Raw genomic sequence first — 23725 nt, 5'->3', positions numbered from 1 at the left:
TTACTCAGAGGTATTACTATTGCAATTAAAAACTTGTATTAAAACAGCGGACGTATTACTGACTACTTTATTGTTCCGCCATCTTCTTTCATCCTTTTTTTGACAGACGACTCTCAATCTTAAAGGTCGTCCCACACGTACAATAACTAAAGGTAACTTTACACATAAAAATAGGAAAACAGAAAACAATAAAAAACACTGAATGACCACTAAACATGCCCCGGCCTTGAAAGAGTCAGCTTTCAACCTCAATCGGCAATACAAAAACTTAGCAAAACTCCGTTTCACAGTTCCACTTGATGTCTTGATAGTAGCTACTCGAGCGATGCCGTCTGATCCTGGATGAAGTAAGACGATTCTACCGAGTTTCCATTGAAGTGGATGAGAGTGGTCATCTCTGAGAACAACAAGAGACCCAACTTGAAGTGCTGCTTGCTGAGTTTTCCATTTGGTGCGTAACTGAAGCTCGCTAAGAAACTCACGAGTCCAGCGGGACCAAAAATGTTGTTGGCACTGCTGCATCAGCTGGTATCTTGAAAGGCGTGACGTTGAAATGTCTCTAAGGTCTGGATCGGGAAGTGATGTTGCCGGTTGTCCGATAAGGAAATGAGAAGGGGTTAAAGCGGATAGGTCATTGGGGTCTGAGGACATGGGAGTGATTGGACGAGAGTTTAGGATTGCTTCAACCTCTGCCAATATAGTGCAATACTCTTCAAAAGTAAGTTTTACGCTACCGATTATTCGAGTCAAGTGTCTTTTAGCCGACTTAACACCGGCTTCCCAAATTCCTCCGAAGTGAGGTGAGAATGCGGGTATGAAGTGCCAATTTACGCCAATATTAGATATACTATCTTGTAAAGAATGTTCTTGCGATTTTAAAAATTGAGATAATTCTCGTAACTCTGAATTGGCTCCTACAAAATTTGTTCCGTTGTCGGAATAAACATTACTTGGCTTACCACGGCGTGCTACAAACCTCCGGAAGGCAGCAATGAAGGCATCCTTTGATAAGTCACTCACCAATTCTAAATGAGTGGCCTTGGTCACAAAGCACACAAATAGCGCAATATACGCTTTAGAAACCTTGGCTCCTCTTCCCTTTTTTGAACTCAAATATACTGGACCTGCGTAGTCTATGCCAGTATTATAAAAGGGTGGAGCAGGAGTAACACGCGCTTTTGGAAGATTACCCATGATTGGAGAAGGTTGCAGTGGTTTGCAGCGGTAGCATTTTATGCAGGAATGAACAATTTGTTTAGCCAAATTGCGACCAGCCAGTGGCCAATAACGTTGACGAATTGAATAAAGCAGTTGTTGTTGTCCAGCATGGAATAATCTTAGATGCTCGTGTCTAAAAAGCAATTTTGTAAGATGGTGCTTGGACGAAAGAAGTATTGGATGTTTGACATCAAAACTAAAATTTGATTGACTAAGACGTCCACCAACACGTAAAATACCCTCATCGTCTAGAAAAGGATTTAAAGAAAGAAGCTTAGATTGCCTTGGCAACGCATGACTCCTTTGCAACGTTTGAATTTCTTCTGCAAAATCATCCTTTTGAGATATCGTAATAAGGTATCTAAGAGTATCAGATAAATCCTTTGCCTTGAAAGGTTTAAATTGCTTGTCAGTGGGATTTCGACAATTGTATATGAATCTAAGACAATAAGCGACCACCCGTTGAAGTTTCATTAAGTTTGAAAATTTATTAATATTAATCCAATTTGAAGTTTGAAAAGCTGCGAGAATTATTTTTTGTTTCTTAACTTCTGGGAGTTCTCCTTCAAAAGTAGCTGCAGAATAGGGCCATTGATCTTTAGGTTGGCTAAGCCATTGTGGGCCATTCCACCACATAGTACAATCCAAAAGAGCCCTAGGCAAAATACCTCGGGAAAGAAAGTCTGCAGGATTGTCGGCGGTTCGAACATGATGCCATTGGTTAGGTTGTGTTAACCTTTGTATTTGAGCGACTCTGGTTTGAACAAAAACTTGCAAAGTACTTGGAGAAGTACGAATCCAGGCAAGAGAGACAGTGGAATCGCACCAAAGAAATATATCATCAAAAGTAAAAGTCATTGAATTTTTCACTCGATCAACTAGCTGTGCTAACAAGAGAGCACCGCACAGTTCTAATCTTGGAATTGTTAACGATTTTAGAGGACTAACCCTACTTTTAGCTGTCAAAAGCTTTACCTGAATCTCTCCGCTGGAAGATATACTACGAATGTATAGACATGCGCCATATGCTTGTAAAGAGGCATCGGCAAACCCGTGTAACTCCAACTTAACGATTGACGTATTTGAAACAAATCTGGGTATTTTTAAAATGTTAAGTACTGGTAGTTCTTGCCGTAATTGCCGCCATTGATTGTCTATAGTAGCTGGAAGAGACTCATCCCAGTCAAGCTTTAAGGACCAAAGTGATTGAAGAAGAATTTTTCCTAAAATGATACATGGGCCCAAGAGTCCCAAGGGATCAAAAATCTGAGCTATATCAGACATTATAGTACGCTTGGTAAACTTATTTAAACTGATAAAATCAGCAATAGTGTACATTAGCTGATCGTCTTCATAAGACCAATACAAACCTAGAATCTTGGTTCGTTGATCCTTGCCAATTTTAAGAATAGTAGAAGGATTTTGAATGTGCTGAAGAATTTTGGTACTATTAGTTGCCCATTTTTGAAGTTGAAAACAGCCTGAAGAAAGTATTTTTGAAATTTCGTCACATATTGTTAACGCCTCACTTTCTGAATTGCAACTTATCAACAAATCATCCATATAGAAATTGGATGCCACGAAATGAGATGATTGTGGGAATATTTTGGAATAATCTATGGTCAATTGCTTTAAACATCTTGTAGCTAACCAAGGAGCTGATGCAGTACCGTAAGTTACTGTTTGTAATTCGAAAGTTTTTAATTCCTCTGAAGAATCGAAACGCCATAGAATATTTTGGAGATGTTTTTGTGATCTATGAATCTCTATCTGCCGATACATTTTAACAATATCCGCACAGATGACAATAGGCCCCTGTCGGAATCTTAATAAAATGGAAAAAAGATTATCCTGAATGGTAGGACCAACTAGCTGCAAACTATTAAAAGAAATTCCATTATCAGTTTGTGCCGAGCCATCGAACACAACCCTAAGCTTAGTAGTTTGATTATTTTCGTTAACAACTGCATGATGTGGCAGAAAACCAGAATTAGAATGTTCGTCAATTTTAGATATTTCTCGCATATGACCAAGTTGAATATATTCGTTCATAAATGCTGCATATTCTTCCTTTAACTTTGGTTCACGATTCAATTTCTTCTCCAAAGAATAGAATCTTTTGGTAGCAATTTCACGAGAATCACCTAGAATAATAGGATCGCATTTTAAGGGAATATGAACAATAAATCTACCGTCGTCTTTTCGCTCGGTTGTTTTAGAAAATATGTCCTCGCAAAGCTGTTCATCTGAGGAGAATTTCACATTTGAACCAGGTGGAACAGTTTCTTCGACTTCCCAGAACCTTTTCAATAAAGAATAGATTTCGTCGTTTGAACTTGTACTAAAATTGCACATGGATTGCGCAGCAATAGGATCATTGTATAATTTTCCAGAGACTACCCATCCTAGAACAGTTTTTTGTAACGTAGGTAAATTAGGTCCTAAGCGGAACTGACCAATGCATAATAAATTGTAGAACCATTCAGCACCAATTAGAATATCAATCTTTGAAGAAACCGATAAACCAGGATCAGCTAACCTCAAATTGGAAGGAATATTTAAATTTGAAAGGTCGAATGACTGGAATGGTAAACCTTTATTAATTGTAGGTAGAAGTAAACATGAAATATCAGCTTTGAATGAGTTATGCATGGACACTACAGTAATATTGCATCGCTGTTTGATTTGAAAAGGAGTTTGAACGATACCCGAAACAGAAATACTTACTGGAAATGTCTTTAGACCTAATCTCTTACATGTATCTTCTGTAATAAAATTGGATTGGGACCCAGAATCTAATAAAACTCTGCATGTTTGAAAATATCCCTTTGAATTTTTAATTTGAACTAGTGCTGTAGATAATAGAATATTATCCGAAGCAATGCTTGAAGTTGCAGAAAATGCGTTATTTGATGAAGTTGTTGGACGCTCTGGTCTTGAATTTACTTGAAAGTCGTTATGAAGAATTGTATTATGCTTTTGAGTACATTTTTTGCAATGTCCTGCTAGGCAATTGTTGATCGTATGAAAACCGCGTAAACAATTTAAGCATAATTTTCGATTCTTAAGCTGATTAAGACGATCTTGAGTTGAAAGCTTTAAAAAATCATTGCAATTTTGTATATAATGATTTGAACCCTTGCAAAAAATGCATTCAGTTTTGAACTTTGTTGAAATTTGATATGAATGAGATTGTATCTTGACCTCTTTGGTCATTAAAACTGTTTCTAAGAAATCGGCTCTTGAACGTAAAAAATCTTTGAATGTTTTTAATGTCACCGTATCCGAATTGCCCTGAGTTGTCGCTGCTTTAACTTGCTCCCATGCTCGAAGTGTTGATTTGTCTAACTTATGACTTAATACAAAAACAAGAAGTGTGTCCCAGTGCTCAACCGGTTGATTTAAGTTTTTTAATGAGCACAAATGCTTAGAGAGGCTATCTAACATTTTTCTTAAGTCACTTGCTGACTCTTTAGATAATGTGGGCATTTCGAATATGGCTTTGACATGATTGTTTACCAGAACGCTATTGTTATTATACCTTTGAAGTAAAGAATTCCACGCTATCTGGTAATTGTCAGCCGAAAATTCTATAGAACGAATAACTTGCATGGCACCGCCGTCCAATGCTGCCCTCAGGTAGTGAAATTTTTGAATGTTTGTTATACTTGAATTTTCATTGATAAGTGAATCGAATGTATCTCGAAATTCTAACCAATTATCGTAACAACCTGTAAATTTCGGTAATTTTATTTCTGGTAATTTTACATTGAAATCATTTTTATTATTGTTACTTGAGCCTACATCAAAGTTACTTGAATTACTCGATTCGCTATGAGAATTTGGAATTACCTTGTCAAAGATGCTTAAGAATTCCTTGCACTCAACTAATAAACTAAAATAATTTTTCTCAAAAGTTTCTCTTTCCAACGTTTGTGTATCTAAATCATCTGAACTTATCTCTATCTCTGTTTGAACTATCTCGTATTCTTGTATTAATTTCTCATATTTTTCTAAACGTAACTTTAATTCAGCAATCTTAAACCTTTCACGATCGGTAGGCGAAGTATCTTGAAAGGATTCCTTTAGGGTTTTAAAATATTTTTCAAATAATGTATGTCGTTGTTTGAAAACTCTACGTTTCCCTAAAAGAACCCTTGTCTCCTCGTTTTGCATTTTGATATTAAAACCTATTAATAAGAACTTGGAGCAAACCTATCTTCCCGTTGAAAGAAAAGGATAATAAAGGTAAATAGGAACGGACTCACCGGCAATTTGCGTCGTCGTTTTACCAATCCCGGGCACGGCTCTCAAAACGTATTTTTTTTCTGCTTTCGTCGATGTGTCCTCCCCTTTTCCGATGCAGTTGGACCAGTCCACTCTTCGCACCGCTTTTACTACGCAACTCCCCTATTCTGGATCGTCTTGCGCAAATGGACTCGTCCGGCTTCGACCTTGAACGATAGAAATTGATCGGAAAAGTATGGATTTTCTTTGAATCTTTGAAATAATTGAAGATTTCACCCAGCTATCCGGCTCGAAGGACCAAATATGTTGAAGATTGAACTATTTCTTCGTTGATAGTATTACTCAGAGGTATTACTATTGCAATTAAAAACTTGTATTAAAACAGCGGACGTATTACTGACTACTTTATTGTTCCGCCATCTTCTTTCATCCTTTTTGACAGACGACTCTCAATCTTAAGGTCGTCCCACACGTACAATAACTAAAGGTAACTTTACACATAAAAATAGGAAAACAGAAAACAATAAAAACACTGAATGACCACTAAACATATAGAATGATGTAAAATAATAAAAAAAATCAAACTAACTTTACCATAACTTTTTTTGTGACACCCTGTATATAACAAAATATTTTAGGATACACCCCTTTATAAACCTTGAAACATATGAATAAAACTTTTTTCACATCTTCGATAACGACGACGATATTGGACTTCCTCGCACTAATTGGCCACCCTGTATATTTACGGTGGTTTAAAGCTAGGTGTGGCACTTTTCTTCCCTCAAATATAAACTCAATATTTTGTCTATACTATTTTGAATATTGTTATATTACGACCACTTATAATAAAAAATAAATAAAAAAAAACATAAAAAAATACACTAAATTTATAAGAGATTATGCTATTATAAAATTCTTTCAATTAAAAAATATGAATAATTTGCGGAGACTTTAGATGTACAAAATATTTACTCTAAAATTGTTTCAAAAACCAATTTATATAAATTATCTCGTAAATTAATATTGGAATGAAAATTTTATGGAAAATCCCCTGACCAAAAAATATTTTTATGCGCATATTTGAAACAACATGTATATCTAAAAAACTATTTTTAAAATCTGCCCACATGTTAAAAAAAATAATAACATTTAATTAATTACATAACATCCGAGCTTCTAAAATAAACAAATATAATTAAATGTTAATTGATAATTACTATCAGCTTGCCGATTTACATCCGATGGAAATCTAAAAAGATTTAAAGAACAATAATTTTTTGAATTATTTCCACAATTAATAGCAGCGCACAGTAAGGCAGTCATTTTTTGTCAATCCGTCCCTGTGCTCGGACGCAACGCTCGAACCTCACAGCTCGACGGACCGAATTCAACTGAAAACGCTTTGCAACCTGCCAGCTTGCAAAAACTGGCAGAAAATATTTGCGAGAGTGCAACTACTCTTTTCCTAAAACTATGATAGAATCATGTTGTTTCACGAGTAAACATTATTTAGACTAATTACTGTTTTTCCATAGAGTAAAGCTGTTCATGACGCTCTGTGGAATAGCTGTTGGTACAATACGGACCAGTCAACCAAAAAATCCATTATCATCATGATGGCAGCCAGTCAGCGACCTTCCATGATGACAATTGGACCATTTGGCCCGATGACTTTGGACTCAGCCATAGCGGTATTATATTATACCGTATGATCGAAAAAAAAACGGCGTCCCGTTGGCTTGGAAATTACGATCGATGACATTCCCCATATAATTTTACATATAATGACAACCATCTACACTTCATAGCCATCTCTAACGCCGTTTTTTTTTTCGATCATATTGTGTTAGAGTAAAAATATTAATAAATTAGCAGGATGGCAATAAAAAGTACCAAAAAAATGTTCCAGAGTACCAAAAAAAATCTTTCTTAGTTTTATACGAATTAGAAGACAATGTCCTCAGATATTTAGACCTTTTATAAGTGGATATTCTAATATTTCTAATACTATTTTTATAGAACAGCTGTTTTCTTGTATGTTTTATTGCAGCAGTCATTTTGTAAGATCTCTATTATAATTTGTTTGTATCTACAGTAAATGTTTTCCTTTTCAGGTAATAAAGGCTGCTTATTCCTATGCAACTCTCATGACCAACACAGTGGGTTCAAATTAGCTTATAGAGGTTATATACCAATGTATGTAGCGTTGAATGAAAGAATTGGGAAGATACGCAACCTAAAGGGTAAATTCATGACAAGGCTAATTTGATTTCCCCTTACGTCTCAAGTACTGTATAATGGACCAGACACCCCCCAATCGTTCTGTGGTCAACGCATAAAACACTTATTTTCTCTAATTCGGTCAGCAAAGACATATCGAAGACGGTGTGGATCTGAAAGCGACAGTATTGCCGTATTAACATGTGTAATATATGTAGAGATCAAAATTGTTTGACAAAAATATCTTTGGATGAAAAATCCGTGTTTATTTATTGAAAATTTATTCGTCTTAATTAGAATAGAATAAACAACAAAAATAATTTTTTTATAGGTAACGAATATGTCGTGTGATCGAAAAAAGTCGTTTAGTTGGCTTAGAAATGACGATTATTGAAGCCTCTTCTTTTTTTTTAATTTAATCATATAATATTGTATTAAATTGTTTAATGATAGAAAATCCTTATTATTGAACTTGCTGTAACCAAAATCCGTAAATCTACGGATTAATCAGTAGTTCTGGCAACACTGTCTCCGGTAACCACTCACTCTGTCGAGTGAAAGCAGAGCTACGGTACTAAGTATTCTTTATCCGCTGCGCTGTAAACGACTATCAGTGCGTAGCGCCGCAGAGCTAAACAAAATCTCGGACAGGCTGACGGTAACGCCAACTACATCTCGGACAGGTTTTTTTCGCCCATAAGGTAGCGCATCTTCTTATTCAATCAACGATTGTATTTTGTAGATTAGGGGGGAGTTAATTACCTCGACCTTGTAGATTTATTGTGTCCTCTTTTCTTGAGTTATAACTTATCATACAGTCTCAGAACGTTGACAAAGGTCAGTACCTGAGACGGTTTTACAGATAATGGTTCTCCATCTCCTATGTCCAAAAGTTTCTGCTTTGGTATTAGGACATCTGATTTTAACTTCTTATTATGTATTAATTAGTATTAATATATTTTTATTTATTTTTATACATGCAAAATACATATTTATTATGGGATTATTGTTATTGAGAATAATTCAAATCAGATACATATAAACCCATGTTTATTGACTTAATAACGTGTCATTATTAAATATAATTAAATATGGTATATTTAATATACCTTGAAACTTAATTTCAGTAGAATCTGTAAATACAGAATTTGTATATTGACGCACACCACGTTTTCCCCTAACAGCTTTCGATACATTTGCAAGTAAATTTTAAAGATTAATCGTAGATATACCGGGTGCGTCTCAAAAGGGGCTCACCCCTATAACTTTTTTATTTTTTCAGTTAAAAAACGAGATTTGGTATGTTAGTATATGACATAAATTAGGATTGATTGACGTATTCAATTGTTTTTTGTCACTTCCTGTTTCACCGGAAATGACTACAACTTTTGATGTTCAAATGACTCAGTAGTTTGATACTTTATTCCATAGAAAAATACATTCTGAATAGAATGACATATATAATATGTAAATTTTTGACATTCTGGCTTCATAAGAAATAGTATTTTACAATTCAATCTAGAGTGCCATGGCTATGTTAAAAACACTAATTCTTAATCAAGGAGCCTTGGAAAAATAAATTTTATCGTCTAATGTTTTTAGTGTCTTGTCCTGGCCAGTTAGAAAATGCTCAAATCGTATTTTTAATCATATTTCAATTTTTTCAAATAAAACGAGGGTGGCTCATTAGCATATTTGGAAAAAGCATTTTTTACGAATAATTTGATACCACACACTTGGTGTTTCGAGTCAAATTTTTGTTCCGAACCGCAAGTTATAATTTCAAATAAACCATATGCGAAAATGTCAAAACTTGACATATGATAGGTATATCATTCTATTCAGAGTGTTATATTCTATTGAATAAAGTAAAAAAATGCCGAGGATGCCATTTAAAAATCAAAAGTTGTAGTCATTTCCGGTGAAACAGGAACTGACCAAAAACAAATGAATATACGTCAATCAATCCTAATTTAGGTCATATACTAACATACCAAATCTCGATTTTTTAAGTGAAAAAATAAACAAGTTATAGGGGTGAGCCTCTTTTGAGACGCACTCGATATATTCATGATCATTTTCAAAAAAAAATGATGTGTAAAACCATTAAATTTTTGTAATATATTTGTTCTATTTGATTATTTATATTATATTTGTCCTTTATTAATAAATTAATTAATTTAAATGTAACAAGTGGATTTATTATTTCTTCTTCAATCAAGTAAAATATCAAATTAATATAATATCATCCTCAAATTTCCAGAAACCTATCAGAATCATTATTTTCCTATAATCTTGATTAAAATTGTGTTATCCCCATTTGTTTTTAAACATTTAAATGTAACAAGTGGATTTATTATTTCTTCTTCAATCAAGTAAAATATCAAATTAATATAATATCATCCTCAAATTTCCAGAAACCTATCAGAATCATTATTTTCCTATAATCTTGATTAAAATTGTGTTATCCCCATTTGTTTTTAAACTGACATCTGTCATTTTTTATGACATGCCATTCATTCAAAATTTAAAACAGTAGGTAATAACATTCTAATAAAAGCAAGTTATCGATTTATTTAGACAATTAACAATTTTTTTCAAGGCTAATTATACGTTAAAATTAAACAACAGTTATTTATAATTCAGGTATTATTGAACTCTAAAACGATATGTTATTAGATGTCTTGTTTAAAGGAAATTAGATAATATATTTTATGTAGAAAAAAGCCGTTATAAGTAGTGCGAGAACTATATGACTTTATTTTAATTTTTTTTTACTTATTTATAAAGAATATTACGGACATAAAAGACAATGAAAATTATAAAAAAGAATTGATTAAGTGCTTACTTTAAGAAGTAAGTCTATGAGGTTTTATTTAGGGAAAAAAATTAAAATTTAAAATTTTTTGAAACAATTTTTTTTTTTAATTTTTAGTTAAGAAACATAATATTGCAGCATAGGTAGTAAATTAAATTTAAAAGAGAGAAAATCGAAAAAAGATCAAGCAGTTCTCAATATTTAAGAGCAAAATTATTTTTTTTTAATTTTCAAAGTAAAATACAGGGTGTCCCAGAAATAAGTGCAAGAATTTTAACTGGTAGTATAGTTCAACTTCAGAAACACGCCTGCGCCTATGACAGATAACACCCGAAAATCAAAATCAAGTGTATGGAAACAGTTTGTTGAATTTTGTGATGAAAAGTAATAATTACAAAAAATTTCCACTAAAGTTTCGTGGCGCCTCGAAAAAATTTCCGGAAATTTTTTCAGTTGCCATGGTAACTAGTCAACATTAAAGCATGTTATTGGTTGAAAAGTTGTGTGAAATTTTCATTGTAAAATAACTCCGTTATTTTGGACTTATTTGAAAAACGATAAAGAGAAAATATATTTCTTTTATCGAGATCTACCACCTCTTAAAATACTTGCACTTATTTCTGGAACGCCCTATAGATCTCGGTTATTTTGGACTTATTTTTAAAACGGTAAAGAGAAAATATGTTTCTCTTATCGAATTCTATCAGCCCTGAAAATATTTGCACTTATTTAAGACCCTGTATAATCCTTTTTTTCAAAATTTTCAGATTTTAGTCTAGATTTAACCGTCTGATGATGATGCTTACATGGTTAGCAAAAATTAAATTAACAATATTAAAAAAAATGATAAAAAGATTAACAAATTACCCGTGTTAAATGAAAATTATATTATCGAAAAAAATACTGTTTTAGAGGAAATATAATACATATTTTTTAATTAACCACAACATTGTTTATTTTTAAAAGAATTGCAGTAAAAATGATTCTACGGAATCCTGTTTTCCTGCTAATATGTATGTAGTTATGCATATTCAACAAAATAACCGGCTATAATAACTATAAAAACATAATATGGGCCTTGAGTACTTCTCTTGCAGCATTATTTTAAGAACGGATATCTAGCTTTATACTTGGTAAATAATTCTATAACTAATCATAGCAAATATTATTATGACACTAGTTTACTGGATATCATCTTTTCTAATATTTAGTAAGTTCCTCATAGATTTAATTTTTCTTTTTTAATCTTATTCTGAATATTTATTGATTTTTAGATGAGTATTTTTGTGGATTATCCTTAGCTATTAACGTAAATGGATTGACCTATTCTCAAAATGAAGCAAGAATCAAGAGAAAAACTAACTCAAAAACTGGGTAAGTTTAACTGTATATAAATATATCAAATTTAATTCGTAAACTCAGTTTATTATAAACTTTACTATTTAACTTATTATACAGGGTTAATCGAAAAGTTATTTTTACCCTATCTTTAAAACACCCTGTGCAATAATTTCGTGAGCAAATTGTCTTAAAACATCATTTTTTTGGTCAGAACCATATCTCTTGAGTATTTTGTTTTTTGACTCATGTCAACACATGCCTTGGTGAATTTTTAAGAGCAGAAGATGATGAGATCTGTCATTCATAAAGTATGATCCAAATGTTTTTTTTAATGGAATAGCCTGTATATTATTTTTTTTTATTCAGATGTACGGCACCATCTCAACCTAAAAACGGTCGTTGGATCCCCTTGAATCAAAACAAAACAATCAAAGAAAATGAAATCGTAGATGTAAACACTATAATTAGCTATTCTTGTGATACATCCTACAAGCTATCCAGCTCAGAAGCAGACAGGGAACTAGTAGTTTGTCTAAATGATGGAAAATGGTCATTTCCTGAAATGCCACGTTGCCAAAGTATGTATATATAAAAATAGAGATGATATAATTAAATATTTAGGAGTTTTAATCTTCTGCTGAGCAAAACGCGCGCCTAGACAAAAGTAACGCACTTTGGTGTATTGTGGTGAATTAAGTACTAAGTAGTGTTTTATTTTGCTGTTGTAACACCAAAGTAGTTAATACTACTACATATTTAATATAAAACGTGTTTTATATTCTAGAATTATGTCCGCCTATGTACAGTACTAACACCACCAATTTAAAATGCAAAAAATCAGGGGTTCCGGTACCTTGTGATAAAGCATCAGACGGTACTGTATTGAGATTCACGTGTGCTCCTTATTTTGAACCAGAAGGAACTATTCTTTCTAGGAAATGTGTTGATGGAAACTGGGATTATAGCAAGCCTACGTGCATACCAGGTAATATATCCTAATAGGTCTTAACTACAATTCATACTGAATATAAACTTTTAGTCACGTGATTAAGCTTGACCGGCATAGCGTTGCCCAGTTTTATATATTTTCTACACTTATTATTTACATCAACAAAACTCACCTTCTTAACAGCACTTAAGGGACATAAAGGGCCATTACTACCGCTTTTCCGTTCAAAATATTCTAATAAAGTTGCGATGAGTTTTTTTTTGGTTATTAGCTACAGTACCGGCCAAAAGTGGAGAAACTTTTCATATTTTTACTATCTGAAAATACAGTTTACTCTCTGCAGAATAGGATATCAAGAAAATATTTCGCATTTAATCTGCTTTGTATAGCCATATAAAAACTGCTTATATTTGCAGGCAAAAAATGATTTACAAATTCCAGCGGACATAAGTGGAGAAACCTTATCTTCTTCTTAACATTCTGTGAGATATTCTCTTGTTAAAGCGTCTAGATCGTGGTTTTGGGTTCACAGAGCGTTAAAAATATGCCGCGCGGGATAAATTTGTCAGATCAAATAAAAAAATCATAATTGAGAAGTATCATTCGGGAATTAAACAAATTGATATTGCTAGACACATAAATTTACATAAAAGTGTTGTATGCAAACAGATTAATTTGTATAGAAGTCGTGGGACAACTGCCAGTATACCCAAGCCCGGAAGACCCAAAAAAACAACTTTGGCGACAGATAAAATAACAAGAAGATATTCACACCGGCGTGAAGATAGCCACGGTTTTCCATCCACGGTTTCAGAAAAATCCCAACCATAGTAAACATATGGCAACGACGCTTTTCGTCCGATTTCAGCCACATCCACGGTTTTCGGTGTCGAAACGCCTCATTTAAAATATATCTACAGCGACACTTTTCTGTTGTTTATTATTAATAAAGATTTAGAAGAATTATATAATAAGTTAATAGAAATGGTCGAGTTTATATTTATATATAATGAACAATTATTTATGAGAGATATAGATTTAACTTTAAAAATCCTCTTAAAAATTTAAATTCTATCTAGTTCTTAGCAAAATTCGACACTAATTTATTAAAGGTTGTGCCACAGCGAGACCCTTTGGAAAAGATGTATAGGTGACTAGGGTACACTACCCTATACTCAAAACCATTTGCCGGTCTTTAGGGAAAGGGCCAGATTCAAAAAACCGATATTTTACATAAAATTAGACAGCAAAAAAAATCGCCACCAATTTGTTAAGGGTTGTGCCACAACGAGGCCATCTGGAAACGATGTACAGATGACAAGGGTACACCACCCCGGATTCAAAATCATTTGCCGGTCCGTAGGAAAAGGGCCAAGTACAAAAAACCGCTGATTCTCCTAAAAATTAACAGAAAAAAAATTGTAGCTCATTTATTAAGGGTTGTGCCCCAACGAGACCGTCTGGAAACGATGTACAGATGACAAGGGTACATCACCCCGTATTCAAAATCATTTGCCGGTCCGTAGGAAAAGGGCCAAGTTCAAAAAACCGCTGTTTCTCTTGAAAATTAACAGAAAAAAATTGTAGCTTTTTTATTAAGGGTTGTGCCGCAACGAGATCACCTGGAAACGATGTACAGATGACAAGGGTACACCACCCCGTATTCAAAACCATTTGCCGGTCCGTAGGGAAAGGGCCAGAATCAAAAAACCGCTGTTTTTCTTAAAAATTAACAGAAAAAAAATTGTAGCTCATTTATTAAGGGTTGTGCCGCAACGAGACCACCTGGAAACGATGTACAGATGACAAGGGTACACCACCCCATATTCAAAACCATTTGCCGGTCCGTAGGGAAAGGGCCAGAATCAAAAAACCGCTGTTTTTCTTGAAAATTAACAGAAAAAAAATTGTAGCTCATTTATTAAGGGTTGTACCGCAACGAGACCATCTGGAAACGATGTACAGATGACAAGGGTATAGCACCCCGTATTCAAAATCATTTGCCGGTCCGTAGGAAAAGGGCCAAGTTCAAAAAACCGCTGTTTCTCCTGAAAATTAACAGAAAAAAAATTGTAGCTCATTTATTAAGGGTTGTGCCGCAACGAGACCACCTGGAAACGATGTACAGATGACAAGGGTACACCACCCCGTATTCAAAACCATTTGCCGGTCCGTAGGGAAAGGGCCAGAATCAAAAAACTGTCATTTTACCTAAAATTAGACAGAAAAAAAATCGCCGCCAATTTGTTAAGGGTTGTGCCGCAACGCGACCACCTGGAAACGATCTACAGATGACAAGGGTATACCACCCCGTATTCAAAATCATTTGCCGGTCCGTAGGAAAAGGGCCAAGTACAAAAAACCGCTGATTCTCCTAAAAATTAACAGAAAAAAAATTGTAGCTCATTTATTAAGGGTTGTGCCCCAACGAGACCGTCTGGAAACGATGTACAGATGACAAGGGTACATCACCCCGTATTCAAAATCATTTGCCGGTCCGTAGGAAAAGGGCCAAGTTCAAAAAACCGCTGTTTCTCTTGAAAATTAACAGAAAAAAAATTGTAGCTTTTTTATTAAGGGTTGTGCCGCAACGAGATCACCTGGAAACGATGTACAGATGACAAGGGTACACCACCCCGTATTCAAAACCATTTGCCGGTCCGTAGGGAAAGGGCCAGAATCAAAAAACTGTCATTTTACCTAAAATTAGACAGAAAAAAAATCGCCGCCAATTTGTTAAGGGTTGTGCCGCAACGAGACCACCTGGAAACGATGTACAGATGACAAGGGTATACCACCCCATATTCAAAACCATTTGCCGGTCCGTAGGGAAAGGGCCAGAATCAAAAAACTGTCATTTTACCTAAAATTAGACAGAAAAAAAATCGCCGCCATTTTGTTAAGGTTTGTACCGCAACGAGACCACCTGGAAACGATGTACAGATGACAAGGGTATACCACTCCATATTCAAAACCATTTGCCGGTCCGTAGGAAAGGGCCAGAATCAAAAAACCGCTGTTTTTCTTGAAAATTAACAGAAAAAAAATTGTAGCTCATTTATTAAGGGTTGTGCCGCAACGAGACCATCTGGAAACGATGTACAGATGACAAGGGTCTAGCACCCCGTATTCAAAATCATTTGACGGTCCGTAGGAAAAGGGCCAAGTTCAAAAAACCGCTGTTTCTCTTGAAAATTAACAGAAAAAAAATTGTAGCTCATTTATTAAGGGTTGTGCCGCAACGAGACCACCTGGAAACGATGTACAGATGACAAGGGTATACCACCCCATATTCAAAACCATTTGCCGGTCCGTAGGGAAAGGGCCAGAATCAAAAAACTGTCATTTTACCTAAAATTAGACAGAAAAAAAATCGCCGCCAATTTGTTAAGGGTTGTGCCGCAACGAGACCACCTGGAAACGATGTACAGATGACAAGGGTACACCACACCATATTCAAAACCATTTGCCGGTCCGTAGGAAAGGGCCAGAATCAAACCGCTTTTCTTGAAAAAATTAACAGAAAAAATTGTAGCTCATTTATTAAGGGTTGTGATGCAACGAGACCACCTGGAAACGATGTACAGATGACAAGGGTACACCATCCCGTATTCAAAATCATTTGCCGGTCCGTAGGAAAAGGGCCAAATTCAAAAAACCGCTGTTTCTCTTGAAAATTAACAGAAAAAAAATTGTAGCTCATTTATTAAGGGTTGTGCCGCAACGAGTCCATCTGGAAACGATGTACAGATGACAAGGGTATACCACCCCGTATTCAAAACCATTTGCCGGTCCGTAGGAAAAGGGCCAAATTCAAAAAACCGCTGTTTCTCTTGAAAATTAACAGAAAAAAAATTGTAGCTCATTTATTAAGGGTTGTGCCGCAACGAGACCGTCTGGAAACGATGTACAGATGACAAGGGTACACCACCCCGTATTCAAAATCATTTGCCGGTCCGTAGGAAAAGGGCCAAGTACAAAAAACCGCTGTTTCTCTTGAAAATTAACAGAAAAAAATTTGTAGCTCATATAACGATGTACAGATGACAAGGGCATACCACCCCATATTCAAAATCATTTGCCGGTCCGTACGAAAAGGGCCAAGTTCAAAAAACCGCTGTTTCTCTTGAAAATAAACAGAAAAAAAATTGTAGCTCATTTATTAAGGGTTGTGCCGCAACGAGACCACCTGGAAACGATGTACAGATGATAAGGGTACACCACCCCGTATTCAAAACCATTTGCCGGTCCGTAGGAAAAGGCCAAGTTCAAAAACCGCTGTTTCTCTTGAAAATTAACAGAAAAAATTGTAGCTCATTTATTAAGGGTTGTGCCGCAACGAGACCACCTGGAAACGATGTACAGATGACAAGGGTACACCACCCGTATTCAAAACCATTTGCCGGTCCGTAGGAAAGGGCCAGAATCAAAAACCGCTGTTTTTCTTGAAAATTAACAGAAAAAAAATTGTAGCTCATTTATTAAGGGTTGTGCCGCAACGAGTCCACCTGGAAACGATGTACAGATGACAAGGGTACACCACCCCGTATTCAAAACCATTTGCCGGTCCGTAGGAAAAGGGCCAAGTTCAAAAAACCGCTGTTTTTCTTGAAAATTAACAGAAAAAAAAATTGTAGCTCATTTATTAAGGGTTGTGCCGCAACGAGACCACCTGGAAACGATGTACAGATGACAAGGGTACACCACCCCGTATTCAAAATCATTTGCCGGTCCGTAGGAAAAGGGCCAAGTTCAAAAAACCGCTGTTTTTCTTGAAAATTAACAGAAAAAAAATTGTAGCTCATTTATTAAGGGTTGTGCCGCAACGAGTCCACCTGGAAACGATGTACAGATGACAAGGGTACACCACCCCGTATTCAAAACCATTTGCCGGTCCGTAGGAAAAGGGCCAAGTTCAAAAAACCGCTGTTTTTCTTGAAAATTAACAGAAAAAAGTAGCTCATTTATTAAGGGTTGTGCCGCAACGAGACCACCTGGAAACGATGTACAGATGACAAGGGTACACCACCCCGTATTGAAAACCATTTGCCGGTCCGTAGGAAAAGGGCCAAGTTCAAAAAACCGCTGTTTCTCTTGAAAATTAACAGAAAAAAAATTGTAGCTCATTTATTAAGGGTTGTGCCGCAACGAGTCTACCTGGAAACGATGTACAGATGACAAGGGTACACCACCCCGTATTCAAAACCATTTGCCGGTCCGTAGGAAAAGGGCCAAGTTCAAAAAACCGCTGTTTTTCTTGAAAATTAACAGAAAAAAAATTGTAGCTCATTTATTAAGGGTTGTGCCGCAACGAGACCACCTGGAAACGATGTACAGATGACAAGGGTACACCACCCCGTATTCAAAACCATTTGCCGGTCCGTAGGAAAAGGGCCAAGTTCAAAAAACCGCTGTTTTTCTTGAAAATTAACAGAAAAAAAATTGTAGCTCATTTATTAAGGGTTGTGCCGCAACGAGACCACCTGGAAACGATGTACAGATGACAAGGGTACACCACCCCGTATTCAAAACCATTTGCCGGTCCGTAGGAAAAGGGCCCAGTTTCAAAAAACCGCTGTTTTTCTTGAAAATTAACAGAAAAAAAATTGTAGCTCATTTATTAAGGGTTGTGCCGCAACGAGACCACCTGGAAACGATGTACAGATGACAAGGGTACACCACCCCGTATTCAAAACCATTTGCCGGTCCGTAGGAAAAGGGCCAAGTTCAAAAAACCGCTGTTTTTCTTGAAAATTAACAGAAAAAAATTGTAGCTCATTTATTAAGGGTTGTGCCGCAACGAGACCACCTGGAAACGATGTACAGATGACAAGGGTACACCACCCCGTATTCAAAACCATTTGCCGGTCCGTAGGAAAAGGGCCAAGTTCAAAAACCGCTGTTTTTCTTGAAAATTGTTCAAAAGCCGCGCTTTTTCTCTTAAAATTAACAGAAAAAAATTGTAGCTCATTTATTAAGGGTTGTGCCGCAACGAGTCCACCTGGAAACGATGTACAGATGACAAGGGTACACCACCCTTGTCATTCAAAACCATTTGCCGGTCTCGTAGGAAAAGGGCCAAGTTCAAAAAAGCCGCTGTTTTTCTTGAAAATTAACAGAAAAAATTGCGGCTCATTTATTAAGGGTTGTGCCGCAACGAGTCCACCTGGAAACGATGTACAGATGACGGGTACACCACCCGTATTCAAAACCATTTGCCGGTCCGTGTAAAGGGCCAAGTTCAAAAACCGCTGTTTTCTTGAAAAACCAGAAAAAAATTGTAGCTCATTTTTTTTCTGTGCCGCAACAAGAAAACAACGGTTTTTTGAGATGACTTGGCCCACCACCTACGGACCGGCAAATGGTTTGCCGAATCCGGGGTGGTGTACCTTGTCATCTGAACATCGTTTCCAGGTGCTCTCGTTGCGGCAACAGAAAAAAATTGTAGCTCATTTATTAAGGGTTGTGCCGCAACGAGATCCACCTGGAAACTGATGTACATTGATGACAAGGGTACACCACCCGTATTCAAAACCATTTGCCGGTCCGTAGGAAAGGGTTGTTCAAACCGCTGTTTTTCTCTTGAAAATTAACAGAAAAAATCAAAAACAATTTTTTTTTCTGTTAATTTTCAAGAGAAAAATAGCGGTTTTTGAATTTGGCCCTTTTCCTACGGACCGGCAAATGGTTTTGAATATGGGGTGGTGTACCCTTGTCATCTGTACATCGTTTCCAGGTGGTCTCGTTGCGGCACAACCTTAATAAATGAGCTACAATTTTTTTTCTGTTAATTTTCAAGAAAAACAGCGGTTTTTGATTCTGGGTTTTCCCTACGGACCGGCAAATGGTTTTGAATATGGGGTGGTGTACCCTTGTCATCTGTACATCGTTTCCAGGTGGTCTCGTTGCGGCACAACCCTTAATAAATGAGCTACAATTTTTTTTCTGTTAATTTTCAAGAAAAACAGCGGTTTTTTGAACTTGGCCCTTTTCCTACGGACCGGCAAATGGTTTTGAATACGGGGTGGTGTACCCTTGTCATCTGTACATCGTTTCCAGGTGGTCTCGTTGCGGCACAACCCTTAATAAATGAGCTGTTTTTCTGTTAATTTTCAAGAGAAACAGCGGTTTTTTGAACTTGGCCCTTTTCCTACGGACCGGCAAATGGTTTTGAATATGGGGTGGTGTACCCTTGTCATCTGTACACCGTTTCCAGATGGTCTCGTTGCGGCACAACCCTTAATAAATGAGCTACAATTTTTTTTCTGTTAATTTTTAGGAGAATCAGCGGTTTTTTGTACTTGGCCCTTTTCCTACGGACCGGCAAATGATTTTGAATACGGGGTGGTGTACCCTTGTCATCTGTACATCGTTTCCAGATGGCCTCGTTGTGGCACAACCCTTAACAAATTGGTGGCGATTTTTTTGCTGTCTAATTTTATGTAAAATATCGGTTTTTTGAATCTGGCCCTTTCCCGAAAGACAGGCAAATGGTTTTGAGTATAGAGTAGTGTACCCTAGTCACCTATACATCTTTTCCAAAGGGTTTCGCTGTGGCACAACCTTTAATAAATTAGTATCGAATTTTGCTAAGAACTAGATAGAATTTAAATTTTTAAGAGGATTTTTAAAGTTAAATCTATATCTCTCATAAATAATTGTTCATTTTATATAAATATAAACTCGACCATTTCGATTAACTTATTATATAATTCTTCTAAATCTTTATTAATAATAAACAACAGAAAAGTGTCGCTGTAGATATATTTTAAATTGGGCGTTTGGACACCGAAAACCGTGGATGTGGCTGAAATCGGACGAAAAGCGTCGTTGCCATATGTTTATTATGGTTGGGATTTTTCTGAAACCGTGGATGGAAAACCGTGGCTATCTTCACGCCGGTGATATTCACTTAGAAATCCATTTTGCACTGCGGAGGATATAAGGAACGAATATCCCTTTATTTCAATATCTGTTAGGTCCATTAGACGGCGTCTGAAACAGGCACAACTAAATGCCAGAAGACCTGCCCGAAAGCCGTTTATTTCTAAGAAAAATAGACAGGCCCGACTACAGTTTGCATTGGAACATGCAAATTGGACCTACAAGCAGTGGAAAAATGTACTCTGGTCGGACGAAAGGAAGTACAATCTATTTGGTTCGGATGGTATTAGGTGGGTGAGACGTCCCATGAGAGGTTCAATCCCAAGTACGCCATACCCACCATAAAACACGGAGGTGGGAACGTTCTCGTTTGGGGTTGTTTTTCTGGGCATGGGGTCGGGCCCCTTATTCAAATAGATGGAATTATGGATCGTTATATGTATTTAAATATTTTGCAAGAAACAATGGTACCTTATGCTGAATCCTCTCTCCCTTTAACCTGGAAATTTATGCGCAATGACCCGAAACACACTGCCAAACTTATTAAGGAATTTTTAACCGAGGAACAAGTTGAAGTGATCAAATGGCCAGCTCAAAGCCCCGACCTGAACCCTATAGAGAACCTATGGGATCAACTAGAAGTCGATGTTAGGCGTAAAAACAAGGACAAATTGAATGGAATGAAATATCAGGGGACGTAATAAAGAACTTGATTGAGTCTATGCCCAGAAGGTGCCAAGCAGACATCAAAAGTAAAGGCTATGCAACCAAATACTGAGACTAGCGACTACAAATGTATAAAAAATACCAGTTTCTCCATTTTTGTCCTCATAAAAATTAGTTTACTTTTTTCAAAATTTAATAAAGGCTTTTTCCAAAAAAATCTTGTTTGTATTTTTATGAGACAGTTATCCTATGTATAAATATATATGCTTTATAAACATTTTCGTTCTTGTAAAACGGCAGCAAATAAATTTAAAAAGTTTCTCCACTTTTGACCCGTACTGTATATTGTACACTTCGCACTAAAAGAGGTTCTAAAAAGAACAATGTTCGACTGCAAGGTCTGCCAGTAAACATTTTCAAGCTTAAAGTATCAAAACACTATTTATTTAAACCAAAAACCAAAGTAATACAAAACTAAAGTGTCAAAACAACTCACCACGGCGCCGAATAGGTCCATTCATTGTTCGCGCAATTGCGCCCTCGATTACTAAGAGTTTAATTTGATATGAAATATACTAGGGTTGGCATTTCTGGTCTTGGGTGCCGATTTTCGTGTGTACGAAGGATACGGTCAACACGCTTAGCAACATAAGATGTACTGAATAAAGACAGAAGGCAAGAATTTGCCCAAGCGCATAGAATCTAGCGTCAGATTCAGTGATTATGTAATAAATACTTCCTATTTTTACCGACTTACTAGATTGTCACAGCGATTCACTCCTATACATGTAAACGCCAACCCAAGGTTTCGCTTGCCAGCAGCTACATCATTATTTAAACCCTTGGTGCACAAATAACCACAATAATGTAATTTTATTGTGTGATTGGTCTCATAGTGATTGGTTTCATTTTAGTATGTGGAATGAAGTTTGAACAGAGTATACCATTGATACTACGTAGAGCAATACCTGAAAGTTATAATCCTTGGATGACTGCTATTTACAGAAAATACAATAAGACAACAAACGAGTATTTAAACATTTGTGGAGGATCCTTGATAGCTCCAAACATAATTCTTACAGGTATATCCTTACTAATATAATCTCCTGTGAACTACACTCACTGATGTAACTGTATGATATTTCTCTTAAAAAAATTCAGGAACAAAAAAGTTTACTAAAGAGATATGGTAATTGAGATCAAAAATACTTTCATTTTATTGTGGTGTTCCAATTGTTCTAAATATCTTATTTTCCATATTATAGCCGCCACGTGTGTTACGGATTACAGTGGCCAACCAAACGACAAAAATGACTATATAGTAGCTGTAGGGAAGTACTACCGTCAATATCAAGATGCAAGAGATGCAGATACTGCTCAGTACTCTGAAGTAATAAAATTAATGTTTATAATTATATACATATTATCTCTTACACTCGAAAAACAGCTTCTAGTAGGTCTAAAATCTTCTTTATGTTTTATTTTCAGGTTGAATATTTTGATATTCATCCAAATTACAAGGCAGGACTACAAAACTACCTGGGCGATATCGCCATTGTGAGAGTTAAAACTGCGTTTGCAATGTCAAAGTTTGTACAACCCATTTGTTACATGGATTTTGACTTTACCTTAGTTCCAGACATGAAAGGAGTAGTAAGTCTAATAAAAAACTGTATAAAAAAGATTTAAAAAAGGCATTGAGTCGATTATAAAATACTATTGAAGTAAACAATATATGCACAACCTTCAAATATAACTAAAGATGTTCAATTTGTAGGTTTCAGGCTGGAATATTATTAAACCAGATGAAGAAAGAAAAGATGTTTTAAAAGAGCTGGAATCTGTTTACAAAGATTACTCTACATGTGAATCAGAATTTGAAGAAGATTTCGCGAAAAAGTTCCATACGCCTGACAAAATATGCTCTGGACAATTTAACAAAAGTAGGTATTTTTTCTATAATAATTATCATATTAAAATCGTTATTATTTTGGTTCTAGGTAGCGCTATATGTAGGGGAGACAGTGGCAGCGGATTAATGTTCAAAAATCCCAAAAATAACCGGAATTTTATTAAAGGTATCGTAAGTATAGGTCCAATAATTAGAACTTCAGATATACCGCAATGTGATATTCAAAGGAGAACGCTTTTTACCAAGATTGATTACTACATCGATTGGTTGCAATCTAAGTTGCATTAAGTACGTGTATGATCGAATAAAAAATAAAGTATTAAAACGCTTTAATTGTATTTTCGTTTTTTTTTTAATTACCTGTACTTAACCTATGCTATATAGAATAAAATATATTCCCAAAACAATTATAAAATATAAAACAAAGACTAAACTATGAGAAAGTTTATTATAACATAGGTTTTTG

The 23725-nt window shown here is 35.7% G+C and overlaps 2 protein-coding genes across 2 annotated transcripts in view; one reads left to right on the top strand and one right to left on the bottom strand.

Moving 5' to 3' along the window:
* On the bottom strand, positions 1-5394 carry LOC115876216. Its single transcript, XM_030891915.1, has 2 exons — positions 1768-5394; positions 1-1605 (listed from the first exon to the last, which is right to left on the bottom strand). Exons 1-2 carry the CDS (start codon positions 5392-5394, stop codon positions 1-3), a joined length of 5232 nt encoding a protein of 1743 aa, XP_030747775.1.
* Positions 5395-11590: 6196 nt separating this feature from the next.
* Positions 11591-23725, top strand: part of LOC115876215 (modular serine protease-like) — a 49607-nt gene continuing 37472 nt past the window's right edge. Inside the window, exons 1-9 of the mRNA XM_030891914.1 lie at positions 11591-11717; positions 11782-11881; positions 12215-12426; positions 12633-12833; positions 22262-22429; positions 22613-22737; positions 22836-23000; positions 23125-23290; positions 23348-23544. Of these exons, the coding sequence (XP_030747774.1) occupies positions 11678-11717; positions 11782-11881; positions 12215-12426; positions 12633-12833; positions 22262-22429; positions 22613-22737; positions 22836-23000; positions 23125-23290; positions 23348-23544 (1374 nt within the window). The 5' untranslated portion in view covers positions 11591-11677. The remainder of the gene's footprint in view (positions 11718-11781; positions 11882-12214; positions 12427-12632; positions 12834-22261; positions 22430-22612; positions 22738-22835; positions 23001-23124; positions 23291-23347; positions 23545-23725) is intronic.

The sequence above is a fragment of the Sitophilus oryzae genome, unplaced genomic scaffold, assembly GCF_002938485.1.
Source record: "Sitophilus oryzae breed Bouriz unplaced genomic scaffold, Soryzae_2.0 scaffold_1420_pilon_pilon, whole genome shotgun sequence".
In the NCBI taxonomy this organism is placed as follows: Eukaryota; Metazoa; Arthropoda; class Insecta; order Coleoptera; family Curculionidae; genus Sitophilus; species Sitophilus oryzae.
Note: the sequence above shows the minus strand (reverse complement) of the source record. Positions and strands in the feature narration are given on the sequence as shown.